This window comes from Mercenaria mercenaria, chromosome 16 (assembly GCF_021730395.1).
Source record: "Mercenaria mercenaria strain notata chromosome 16, MADL_Memer_1, whole genome shotgun sequence".
Classification (NCBI taxonomy): Eukaryota; Metazoa; Mollusca; class Bivalvia; order Venerida; family Veneridae; genus Mercenaria; species Mercenaria mercenaria.
The window spans coordinates 65685890-65699939 of NC_069376.1; the positions used below are offsets into that span (position 1 = coordinate 65685890).

Consider the following 14050-nt stretch of genomic DNA (forward strand, 5'->3'; position numbering starts at 1 on the left):
CAGTCACTTTTCCAGATATGTTTATAGTGGGAACTTTAAAGACCTTTCACACAAATGATGCATTGTAACCCTCTACCAAGGTTGTTAAAATTATTCAGATTCTTTAAAACGCCAATGAATGTGGTCACTTTTCCCTATATGTATATAGTGGAAACTTTAAAAATGTTCTTGTATGAAACCGCTGACCTGATTTTAAAATAATTTCACACGAATGATCCTTGTTTGACCCTTTACCAAGATTGTTTAAATTATTTGGGTTTGTTAAAAACCGTGGCAGCCAGGGAGCATGGTCACTTGTCCCTATACGTATACATTGGAAACTTTAAATATATATAACTTTTATATCCTTTTTTGAGTAGAGCTGACCAATGACCTTTTCTGCATACCAAGAAACAAAATGATTTTTTTACACACTCTTTGAACTAGGAATTCCCTGACAGATCTAGAGGTTAATGTAACTTACCTGTACATCCACCCCAGAATGAATTTTACTTTCATTCCAACCTTTGAAATCCTTCCAAACTGACACAACTGATCAAAAGTTACTCTTTTCTCTAGAGGGACTGCTGATTTTTGTGTTAAAGTAGTGTGACATATTTGAGTGATAATCACTCATGAACCACAGTTAAATTTATCAGCAATCATCCAGTGGAAATTATTGATTGGAAATGCTTCATTGGGGATATTATAGCATGCTATTTTATTGCTTAAGGTAAGAGGATGCTTCAAGATACAGATTTGTGAAAATTATTTTCAATTTTTATTACAAACACATACACACACTAAATACTAAGTCTTGCACTATTTCAAAATATTTTCTCAGACATATTCCTTGCATAACAAAACTGTTTAAGCAAGCAGTGGTACTGAGGTAAGCGGTCTAGGGCCATCATGGCCCTCTTGTTTAACAGCAACAACACAAACTGATTGTAGGGAAAAGTTGTTAATTTTCTTTTAGCAATTTTCTCTTACAAATTGAATTGCTAAAAGTATTTGCACTTCTCAAAGTGAGTGACTTTATTTGTCATGTTTCTTTGTTGTTGACGATAATAATGTCTCCTACATGTAGCGTGGGCGATATATTGATTTAGTGCAGTCTGTCTGTCAGTCTGTTTATCGCAAAGTTTGTCCACACATCTTCTCCAACACCACTGGATGGATTTACACCAAACTTCACAAGAGTGATTATTGCCAAGCCTAGTTGTTCATCTTGTTGGCATTTTCTGGTTTGATGATTTTCAGGGAACTTATGGCCCTTTGTTGTCAAATTTTAGTGTATTTTTGCAACTTCTCCTATGCCGATGGGCAGATTTTCACCAAACCTTACAGGAGTTAACAGTGCCAAGCCTATTTATATATTTCATTTGCATTTTCCTGTACAGTGATTTAAGTACAGTTATGGACCATGATCTGTCCTATTTTACAGTGTTTACACTACTTGCTTTATGCAGTTAGGCTGAATTTCACCATACCTCATGAGTGATTAGAGTAAAACATATTTGTGCATATTATTATCATGTCCTGATTAAATGATTTTCAGCATAGTCAAGAGCCTAGAGTTCTCAAATTCTTTGATTTGTACTATTTCTTCAATACTCCTGGTTGGAATTCCACCAAACTTCACAGGAGTTAACTGTGTCAAGCCTAGTTGTGTACATTGTATATAGTTGGAATGTTGTGGTTCAGTGATTTTCTCAGAAGTTATGGCCCTTAACTTGTGGCACATGGAAAATGGTGGGTGACATACATTTTTCATGAAAAACAATCTCTAGTTTACTAATACTTTTCTGTTCTAATCTCATAAGTTTCAAGAATCTATTTTCAATAAATGGTATATGGTATTTTCCCTAAGTGTTGGGCACCCTTAAAATTTGGACACCCTCAAAAGTTGCAAAAATAATTATTTATCTGTACCTATCATTTCGGACACACAATTTCTGGGATATTTTTCTGTTCCTGTTATTTTGGACAATATGTGAAGCAATTATTTTACCAACAAAAATGTGAGAAAAAAGATGTGTTTTTTTGTTGTTGTTGATGCTGTGCCTTTCTAATAATCGATGTCCCTAAAATTTGGGACATTTTTTCTATGAATATTTCTTTTTAATTAAATCTTGGGACAGTAATTTTTTATTTTTTTTCATGATGTCCCAAAACTGAAATAATGAAAATACAGTACTTAGGTTAGTTTTAAGAATCTTTTGGATCATATCAGAAAGTTAAGACCACAACTAAAAAATGACCATGAATTCTGTGAAAAAAGCTGGACTTACGGTTAAAATGTTTTTGTGTTCCTTGACAGTGCTCACCAAATCTGTGATTTCAGCAATATTCAGTGACATGTTTTGAACAAAATAATTACCGTAATCTGTTTAAGAAAAGCTAAATTCGCTATAGACAATATACTTTCTGGCAGCAAACAATGTATTTATTTTTTTTGTATTCTGAGTACCGTAGATACCCATGAATAATGCGCAGTTTTTTATCCCCGGGACCACCCCCGATTCGTGGGTGCGCATTATACACAGGTATAGACGATTTTCCAGCTTCAAAACAAGTTTTGTTTCTGATTTTCGCCATTTTGGTAAAGGGAAACTACTCCCCGCGCTAACTGTCACTGCTAAAATCTAAGATTGCCGTTGCGTTCTGTAAAAGATTGAGTGGTTTATTTTTTTTTTTTTAATTAAAATTAATTTTATATAAATTTAAAAGTATTTTGATGAAAGAAATACTTAAAAATCACAAAAATTATGATACTTATTAAAGATCGAGTATTATCTTTAACTTGACACGAGGTGACACGCTAATTGCCGGTAATTACTGGCCATTTGATCGTAACAAAAAGACTCTCACACCTTTTGTTATCGGTTTGAATTGAGAAGCTCATGTCATTTTGAATGATACCATTCCGAAATATTGAAACAGTTGCTTTCTATTTATTCAAAATTTTAATTAAAAAAAGAAAAAACAACAAATTTAACAATATTTTACTGGTTTTATTTTCGAGAAAACAAAAATCGATAGTACCGCTAGACCGATCCATCGCGGAGGTAAAATTTATTACTGGTGTCAATGTAAACTCTACTTTCGTTTTCCATCCACCTCAAAATTGACCAAAAATCTTTTTTTCCCAGGTTTTTGGGCTAAAATCGGGGGTGCGCATTATACACAGGTGCACATTATACATGGGTATCTACGGTAATTTGGGGGGTGGGAAATCCAATTTGTGTAGGCCATATAAGGCTTAAGTCTTAATTCCTTTATTTACAGTTGTATTAAAAATTGTCATTCATTACACAAATAAAATGTGCTTAAAAGTTAATTGTATCAGTAGTTTAAGACACAGATACTAAATTAACCAGTCCTGAATGGCTTCAAAACATCTCATTTCAGTGAGAATCACACGGCTACTCTCCTTGTCAAATTAAAAAGCTAGTTTAGACATTTATTCAAACTCAGTTGGGTAGAAGAGGAAGAGTGCCAATTTTAGATAACATGAGAATACTTCAAAATGCCAATTCTCCAGAATAAATAGTGTCATGTATTATGAGTTTAACATTCTTTTCAACTCAGATTTCTTCAGATATGAAAGAAGATGAAAAAAAAAATGATTATATTTATTATTATTTTAGAAAATCTATGTTTAAATGCTGTTCTCAGAAAGAAAAAAAAAATGTCTTAGTTACTGTAAAATTATTATTTTTCTTGGGGGACTAATTTTCACAGATTTCATAGTTGAGTGAATCCATAAAATTAAATCTCAACAGATATCAAGTAAAATCCTTTTTTTTTCAAAATTTCATATCTCAATGAAATAGCTGTTCCGGGCAAAACCATGAAAACATTTGCCCATGAAATTTAATGATTCCACAGTGTACTCCAGTATACCCCAGTATAGGGAACTAATCTTTCTCTTACCTGATCTGTTGTTGAATATTTTAGTCTTCCTTTGTTGTAAGGGGGCCTCTGTGGCCGAGTGGTTAAGGTCACTGACTTCTAATCACTTGCCCGTCACCGATGTGGGTTCGAGCCTCACTCAGTGTGTTGAATTCTTCATGTGAGGAAGCCATCCAGCTAGCTAATGGAAGGTCTGTGGTTCTACCCAGGTGCCCGCTAGTGATGAAATAATGCACAGAGGGGTACCTGGGGTCTTCCTCCACCATCAAAGATGGAAAGTTACCATATGACCTAAATTGTGTAGGTGCAATGTTAAACCCAATAAAAAAAATTGTTATAAGGTCTGTGTAGCAGTTTTAAAGCTGCATGCCTCTATATTTATGTCACATTTTTCAAAGTTCAGGAAATACCTCTATAAGTAACTACAGTGAAAGACATTTTAGCTCCACTATTCGGATAATAGGGGTGCTATTCTACTCGTCCTGGCGTCGGCGTCAGCGTCAGTGTGAGCTTTCTTGGTTAAAGTTTTTCGGCAGCCTTTGTTTTTCTTTGTTACTATTGCTCATATCTTACTGTAACTTCACATTAACATTGTCAGCATGCAAACAAAGTATGTGCAGGGGCTGGGCCCATTATACCCAAGGTCAAGGTCACCAAGGTGTTATACTTCGGTTATTTTTAAGGTTAAGGTTTTTCGTCAACCTTTGTTTTTCTGTTATATCTTTGTTACTATTGCTTATATCTTACTGTAACTTCACATAAACATTATCCAGCATACAAACAAAGTATGTGCAGGGGCTGGGCCCATTATACCTAAGGTCAAGGTCACCAAGGTGTTATACTTAGGTTATTTTTAAGGTTAAAGTTTTTAGGCATCCTTTATTTTTCTGTCATATCTTTGTTACTATTGCTTGTATCTTACTGTAAGTTCACATAAACATTGTCCAGCATACAAACAAAGTATGTGCAGGGGCTGGGCCTATTATACCCAAGGTCAAGGTCACCAAGGTGTTATACTTAGGTTATTTTTAAGGTTAAAGTTTTTAGGCATCCTTTATTTTTCTGTCATATCTTTGTTACTATTGCTTTATCTTACTGTAAGTTCACATAAACATTGTCCAGCATAAACAAAGTATGTGCAGGGGCTGGGCCTATTATACCCAAGGTCAAGGTCACCAAGTGTTATACTTAGGTTATTTTTAAGGTTAAGTTTTTTCGGCAACCTTGTTTTCTGTCATATCTTTGTTACTATTGCTTATTATATACTAACTTCACATAAATATTGTTCCAGCATACAAAGTTTGCAGGGCTGGGCCATTATACCCAAGGTCAAGGTCACCAAGTTGTTATACTTGGAATTATTTTCATGTTAATTTTTTTCGAAAGCTTCGTTTATAGACATATCTTTGGTACTTCAAAAGATAATGACTTGAAATTAAAAATACCCCATAACTCTAATTGTATTTTTGCCAGAATTATGCTCCTTTCGTACTTAAAGTTTTTTGTCAATTTTTGCTTTCTGGATATAACTTTAGTACAATATAAGATAATGACTTGATGTATCTTCCTTTTAAAGTAGAGGTCTCTTATTGAGACATAAATTCATTTTACTGTCAAATCGCCGAATAGTGGAGCGCGCTGTCTTACGGACAGCTCTTGTTAAATGATTCAGTTTGTTTTAAGAATTGAATGCTTTAAGTATTGGTTAAAGCACTCTTTAGACAATAAAATATGTAGAAATATCTCAGAAGTGTCTAAGTTATGCTACTGAAATTTGAGATAGAATAGAAGAAATTTAGCTATACTTGAACTAATACATATGAAAATATCTATTTAAACAATACTGGTTAATCAATTTTGGATTTCTAACATCAGTTGCTATCTGTACATCAGTTGCTATCTGTTTCAACTTTTTTTAAATGTTGAGGTTCGTCTGGAGGCATATCTCTTTCAAATTTGTTTAAAGGCGTACGCTAGAATTCCCTGTATATGAGATGGGCGAAAATTTTCCCAATAACAGAATTTCTTTAAACTTTGGATATTGAAGGACAATCATTTAAGAAACAAAAAAATGCAATAAAAATCATAGGTCACCGGATTCGAAAAAGAGTTATCTGCCCTTGAAAACGTCATTTTTGGGGAAAATGCCGTTTTCAAGGGCAGATAACTGTTTTTCGATACCGGTGACCTATGATTTTTATTGCATTTTTTTGTTTCATAGATAATTGTCCTTCAATATCCAAAGTTTGAAAAAATTCTGTTATTGGGAAAATTTTCGCACCAAATTCTAGCATACGTCCTTAATGAATAGTTCTGTAATTTAGAAATATTTACTTTCATAAGAGGAATATATGTGATAATTTAACAGTTGGAATGTGGTAATTGTCATCTAACGTCATCAAGGTCCAGGGGAAAAAAAATAGTCACGAAACAATTTTTTTTTTTTAAGTTATGAAACAGCTACCTCTGCCAGTTCCTACACATTATACAACTTGAACAAGACTTACAGTAAAAGTGCAGTTCATGTGATCTATAAAATATCGCTATAATTGAGACCTTGGGTAAAAACCTCTCCAGATTTGAATTTTGCTGGACCTACAACAGATTTTTTGCAATTGGCTGCAAATGGCTGTAACTTTGCAGCCCTTGATAATGATATAAAAAAGAATTTCACAATAAAATAGTACAGTCAAGGCTGTGTGAATCTGTTTATCTGTGCTTACACATATGTTGATATAATCTCAGGAACCATAATTATACCTGTTGTACACTGAGAGTTATTCCCCCATACATCTCTTACTGAAATAAAAGTACATGGTAGCTTATGGAGCCTTCTCTAGAATAGTACAGATTGTGGAAGGATAATATCAGAACAGAAGCTTATAACAGAAAGAGCAAGTTTGGTTATGTTTACATCTGTAGATATGTCTGCAAGAGTTTATTTTTTTATTTTAAAATATTATATACACCATGAGTTTTTCAGTAATCTTAAATGATTTTTGACAAAGTCAAAGTTTTCACTATACATGTACTTTACATGTTCATTGCCATTTTAATGCCTTATAAGAAATAATAGAACATATATCAGCTTTTGATACAGATTGTTTAAATATCACTGCTATGTATAAAATGTGTAAATATTTGTCTGAAAAAAATGATTTTAATTGTTATGTTAAAGCTTTTGACACTTCTTAAGCATGAATTCATACTATACAGTGATGATATACATCAAAGTATTCTCCTAATGTAGCAAAACTTCAGCAACAACAAAAATGAGGTAAATTACATTCAGTATTAAAATCTTTTGTAGAAATCACGTTAAACAGGATGGCTTACAATTGTTTTTGTAGAATGGCGCTAGCAGAACATGAGGAAGAATACCAACGAGCACGTTCTGCCATGGTGACGTCAGAGATGACATCATATTCACGTCCAGTCAGCAGACGGAAAAAGAAGCAGGAGACACCTAGACCTTACACTCCACAACATACCAATTTGTCGGCTAATATATCAGTAAGAGAATCTATGGCTGATAGTGACCAGGATATAGATATAACAAGGTTTGTGTTACAGCTCAACATGGTGGGAAATTTGTATGTTTTGGTGGGTTTAAAGGGGCATATTTCCATGTCATATTACATATCTTTTCCATTAATTTAGAAATTAACATCAATAATAATTGTCCAAAAAGTAATGTGAACTTAAGTAACACTGACTTACAAGTAAATAGATATGCTGGTTATATTTTGAAGCACCGAAACTATATTTAAGTGTCTCTTCAATAAATATTAGACTGGTTGTAAATTTATGATATGATTATGTTGACTGGTATTTTTATGACTTGTATATGTATTGAGATTTTGTCGATTAAACAATTAGTATTGTAATAACTCAAAACGCTTTGGAGCTAGGATCATGAAGTTTATAAGTTGCAAACATGGTTATACCCTATTGATTTCAATCTTGAAAGGTCATCACAGTGTGAATTACTTTTGAAACTGTTAACATTGGAGTTTCATGAATTTGATAGTGGTTAATCTACATTGGAGATATTATTTTGAGGTCTGGTAAAGTCATTGGAGTTATCATTGAGAGCAGTTATACCATTGATTTATTCTCTTGGCTGGATCATACTGATAGGAGTTGTTATTCTTATGAAGGGTCATACAATGTGAGTCATTAATTCTTGAACCTGGTTATACTATGGATCATGCTTTAAGTGGTTATACAATGAGACTTTATTTTGAGAATGGTAATACATTGGACTTAGATCTTTGAAGCTGTTATACTATGACAAATTTATTCTTTGCAATCTGGAATATCAAGGGGTTATTCGTTTGAAGCTGTTTACTTTATAGACTTTATTTCTTAAGCATTAGTAATTGGTGTATTATTTTTGGAGCTGGTTATACAATTGAGTTTATTGCTTTGAAGCTGGTTATACTATTGGAGTTTATGCTTTGAAGCTGGTTATACTATTGGAGTTTATTCTTTGAAGCTGGTTATACAATTGGAATTTATTCTTTGAAGCTGATTATACTATTGGAGTTTATGCTTTGAAGATGGTTATACAATTGGAGTTTATTCTTTGAAGCTTGTTATACAATTGGACTTTATTCTTTGAAGCTGGTTGAGTTTATTCTTTGAAGCTGGTTGAGTTTATTCTTTTAAGCTGGTTATACTATTGCAGTTTATTCTTTGAAGCTGGTTATACTATTGGAGTTTATTCTTTGAAGCTGGTTATACTATTGGAGTTTATGCTTTGAAGCTGGTTATACTATTGGAGTTTATGCTTTGATTATACTATTGGAGTTTATGCTTTGAAGCTGGTTATACAATTGGAGTTTATTCTTTGAAGCTGGTTATACTATTGGAGTTTATTCTTTGAAGCTGATTATACTATTGGAGTTTATGCTTTGAAGCTGGTTATACTATTGGAGTTTATTCTTTGAAGCTGGTTATACAATTGGACTTTATTCTTTGAAGCTGGTTATACTATTGGAGTTTATTCTTTGAAGCTGGTTATACTATTTGAGTTTATTCTTTGAAGCTGGTTATACAATTGGAGTTTATTCTTTGAAGCTGGTTATACAATTGGAGTTTATTCTTTGAAGCTGGTTATACAATTGGAGTTTATTCTTTGAAGCTGGTTATACAATTGGAGTTTATTCTTTGAAGCTGGTTATACTATTGGACTTTATTCTTTGAAGCTGGTTATACTATTGGAGTTTATTCTTTGAAGCTGGTTATACTATTGGAGTTTATTCTTTGAAGCTGGTTATACTATTGGAGTTTATTCTTTGAAGCTGGTTATACTATTGGAGTTTATTCTTTGAAGCTGGTTGAGTTTATTCTTTGAAGCTGGTTGAGTTTATTCTTTGAAGCTGGTTGAGTTTATTCTTTGAAGCTATTGGAGTTTATTCTTTGAAGCTGGTTATACAATTGGAGTTTATTCTTTGAGCTGGTTATAAATTGGCAGTTTATTTTGAAGTGGTTATACAATTGGAGTTTATTCTTTGAAGCTGTATACATGGATTTATTTTGAAGCTGGTTAACATTGGAGTTTATTGCTTAAATGGATACTATTGGAGTTTATGCATTGAAGCTGGTTATACTATTGGAGTTTATGCTTCAAAATTGGTTATACTATTGGAGTTTATGCTTTGAAGCTGGTTATACTATTGGAGTTAATGCTTTGAAGCTGGTTATACAATTGGACTTTATTCTTTGAAGCTGGTTATACTATTGGAGTTTATTCTTTGAAGCTGGTTATACAATTGGAGTTTATGCTTTGAAGCTGGTAATACTATTGGAGTTTATGTATTGAAGCTGGTTATACTACTGGAGTTTATGCTTCAAAACTGGGAATACTATTGGAGTTTATGCTTTGAAGCTGGTAATACTATTGGAGTTTATGTGTTGAAGCTGGTTATACTATTGGAGTTTATGCTTTGAAGCTGGGAATACTATTGGAGTTTATGCTTCTAAACTGGGAATACTATTCAAGTTAATGCTTTGAAACTGGGTATACTACTGGACTTGATGCATTGAAGCAGGGTATTCTATTGAAATGTATGCTTTGAATTTGGTAATACTATTGGAGTTAATACTTTGAAGCTGGGAATATTATTGGAGATTATTTTACTATTGATGTTTGCTTTATTGTATGAGACATTATAAAATGAATCTGTTGTGTTAATTTTGAGTCCAGTGGGGGTTAGAGCATGTTATAAAATTGCTTTATTTTACACGTAGAAGTCTGGTAATCTTGGGGCTAATTATTCAACATCTGAAGTGTACTTTATTTCAGAGATGCATTATTTCGACAGTTATGTGTACTTCACTGGATATTAGAGGCCATGAGCAGTGATCCCCCATCACCAATGACACCCATAATGTCCTGTTGGAGTTTATCGTAAGTACTTCTTTTTTTTTGCTGTCTTTGTGGCGCTTCTTTACGGTGAACTTATTATAGCCATGGAAGTGGCTTTCTAGTGTAGTCATGTTTGTTTGTGAGTGTTACTCCAAAGTTGTCCAATATTATTTTTGAATATTTAAGATTCTTGACAAGACAAAGGTGTTGTACTTGACAAAATTTGGCAGCTTGTTATTGTTTAATGCTAAACTTTGTCATGATGTGCATGTATACTCGCCCACATCTACCCCTGTAATCATGTTCCTGTGTAAGAGCTCAGTCCCCCCCCCCCTCCCCCCCAGTCAGTTTTTAGCTCACCAGAGCACAAAGGTGAGCTATTGTGACTTTTCATTGTCCGGCGTCTGTTGTCGTCCATCGTGCAATGTGCGTCGTCCGTCAACATTTGGCTTGTTAACACTCTAGAGGCCACATTTGTGACCCAATCTTTATGAAACTTGGGCAGAATGTTTGTCTTGATGATCTCTAGGCCAAGTTTGAAACTGGGTCATGTGCATTCAAAAACTAGGTCAGTAGACTAGATCAAAGGAAAATCTTGTTAACACTCTGGAGTCCACAGTTAAAGTTGGAAACTCATGAGAATTGGTCAAAATGTTTGTCTTGGTGACCTCTAGGTCAAGTTTGAATCTGGGTTATGTGGAGTCAAAAACCAGGTCACCCAGTCATATCAAAGGAAAAGCTTGTGAACACTTTTAATGCCACAGTTATAACCCAATCTTTATGAAACTTGGTCAGAATATTTGTATAGATTATCTCTAGGTCAAGTTTGAAACTGGGTTATATGGGGTAAAAAACTAGGTCAGTAGACCAGATCAGTGGAAAATCTTGTTCAACACTGTAGTTTAAATTTGAAACTCATGAGTATTGGCCAGCATGTTTGTCTTGATGACTTTTAGGTCAAGTTTGAATCCGGGTCATGTGAAGTCAGATAAGCCCCCTAGGTTAACATCTCGGGCCGAATTAACAAATCAGAGTGAAAAAACTTATTAAAAACAAATACTAGAGCGCACCAGTTGTGCCCAATCTTTATGAAACTTGGTCAGAATGTTTGGGTCATGTGGGATCAAAAACTAGGTCAGTAGGCCAGATCAACTCTGGTAAGTAATATAGGGCCATCATGGCCCTCTTGTTTTAGTTTCTTCTTCCAAGGGAGATGGGGTGGAATAAAAGAGATTCAAACTTTGTATGCATAATTGTTGGTAAGCAGAAATGAGAACATTTATTTATGTGTTGATACCTTGTCATCACACTTTTGTTATGGTTGACATATTTAAATGTCTCCATGAATTGCTTTTCTCCACTTTTGGAGTGGCAGGTATTTATGACTGAAACTCCCTGTTTAGGATCATACTATCATACAAAATAAACATGCCGTTTAAATACTAACTACTTTGTTGAACCACATTTTGCGTAACATACACATCCTTACTTTATTTAAGAAATGCAAAATGAAGTACTAAAGCAGGCAAACTGAGATTGCTATATACATAGGCAAAATAAGCACATGTCTTCTTGGTTACATAAGTTCTTAGAATAAAGTGCTTTAATCTGTGCCTTATATCATTTCTTAGATTAAATTCCAAAAACCATGAAGTAAAGTTACTAAATTTTTAAACTTTTTACTTTTAGCGGCATTTTTAAATCTCTAACTTTAAGGAAAAGCAATTGACTTTGAAACCTGAGATTTAATTCTTTAAAGTTAAACAAACACTGAATAGCAAATTACTTCTATAGAAGGTAATTTGCTAATGGTAGATATTCAAGTAAATCCAATGTTGTTATTTTTTTGTTTCGAAGAGTGACAGGTATTTATAATTCAATATTTTGAATATATATTTTATACATCTGTTGGGACTCTTAAGTCTTGCACTTTCCTTACAAAGTATGTTGATTTACTTGTTTCCATAGAGATTAGGAAAATATATTTGGAATGACAGTGATTTTAAGTAGAGGTTCTTAACACGATTGTTTGAACAACTGAATAGCAGATGTCCATGAACATACTTCTTGCTTGCAGATATTTTGGACTAAAATATTGGAAGGTTTTTGTTGTGGTTAATTACCTAAAATATAGTTTTCACCACATATAGTTCGTTGAATCACCCACTATCGCAGTGAAATGAAACACTTGCATAGTGGGGCAAATCTCTGTGTATCCTATGTTTTACAACATTCTATATGTTTAAGTTTTTCATCTTTATTTTAATTGTTTTTCTCAGGAAGAGAAAAGCAGATGTGGAGTTAGGTAGGCAGAGACCACACCAAGCCTTTGTTACTATGATCCTTTATTGTAAGGGTATTATAATACACATTTCGTGGGTGGGCTCTAGTTAATTATATAATTAAATACATATATATAATAGAGCCTGTCCATGTTAGTTTAAAGTTAAAAAGAAAAAAAAATAATTAAGATTTAATGAAGAAAATTCTTTCAGGGACAATAATGATAGAAAAGCTTTAAAGTAAGTTATTTTTACTGCACCTTGTTTTGAAAGCACCTCATAGACTAATAAATTTATTCTTTATTCTTTTTTAATGCAGATGCATCGTAAGTTGAAACTTAACATCATATTTTTTCTGTTGTGCAAGTCATATTAGATTTTGCTTGTGTACAAAATTTTGGAAACTCAATTTTTTGGTAATAGTTCTTGGTAATATTTTATATTATTTTCATATTGCAGCACACTTTGTATGTTGTTTGTTGTTAAGGTGATTTTGCATGATTTACTTGCTAAAATAAATATGGTGAGAGTGTAGGATTTGTTCTTTCCATTCTTTTGGTATCCAGGTAGTTTTCTCCCTTTGATGGCATTTAAAAATGGTATTTTTGATTTTATGAGGGGTTAGGGGAGAGTAGAGCAAAACTATAAGATATACTTAGCACTGCATCATATGTCAATTTGGTTGTTTTTACAATAAAAAAAGAATATTATTTTCAGGACACTAAATTTTGAGACAAAAAGATGGCCCAAATTGCACACCTAGCGATACTTGTCCCATATTATCAGCAAATGACTGATGTAAGACATATGTTTATATTTATAGCATGAGACTAGATGTAAACAACAGTGGTGGGATTACTGTCTTGTAAGCTTTTACTTTTTTTTAAACAATTTTGAAGAGAATCTGAATGGATGGATGACAGTTTCCATTTTGACTGTCTTCCAATGCCTTGGGTAAGATTTTAGACCCAATCCAGTGCCTTGGGTAAGATTTTAGACCCAACTGTTTCTAAGGAACTATAAGAAAATTGATTCTAGCATTCATTTATTCTGCACAACTATTACTCATCCATTGGAATACTTAGTTCTATAAATTTCATAAATAACTGCTTGAATATAAATGCCTATAAAATATGTCAACCTCTTTTATTCAGAAGACATACCAGGGCCACAATATGAAACTGGTCCCTGCCCATGCTGCAATACGAAAGGGCACAATACGAAACTGGCCAGACAATATGAAACTGGCCTTTGCCTGGGCCACAATAAGAATCTGGTCTGTGCCATTTAAGGACTGCTTATATACGGTAGTTCTATTTTCCTGAATACTATTGTATTTCATTTCATTGAAAATAACTTGCAATACTTTACTTATTCTTAACTACGATTTCAAATTAAAGCTTTTATTATATAATTTCTAATAAAGTATTGAATATATAGATAAAATATAATTTATATTTTCAATGTACTGGTATTTATTTTTCACTGCAGTGAGACA

The 14050-nt window shown here is 33.2% G+C and overlaps 1 protein-coding gene across 8 annotated transcripts in view; it reads left to right on the forward strand.

Moving 5' to 3' along the window:
- LOC123540234 (coiled-coil domain-containing protein 60-like) overlaps positions 1 to 14050 on the forward strand; it is a 98044-nt gene that overhangs the window by 40914 nt on the left and 43080 nt on the right. For 6 of the 8 annotated variants that reach the window (XM_053527300.1, XM_053527295.1, XM_053527298.1 and 3 more), the window contains 3 exons: positions 7248 to 7457; positions 10208 to 10312; positions 12766 to 12792. In XM_053527300.1, coding sequence (XP_053383275.1) covers positions 7248 to 7457; positions 10208 to 10312; positions 12766 to 12792 — 342 coding nt within the window. The remainder of the gene's footprint in view (positions 1 to 7247; positions 7458 to 10207; positions 10313 to 12765; positions 12793 to 14050) is intronic. The other 2 variants (XM_053527296.1, XM_053527299.1) reach the window with 1 other exon arrangement.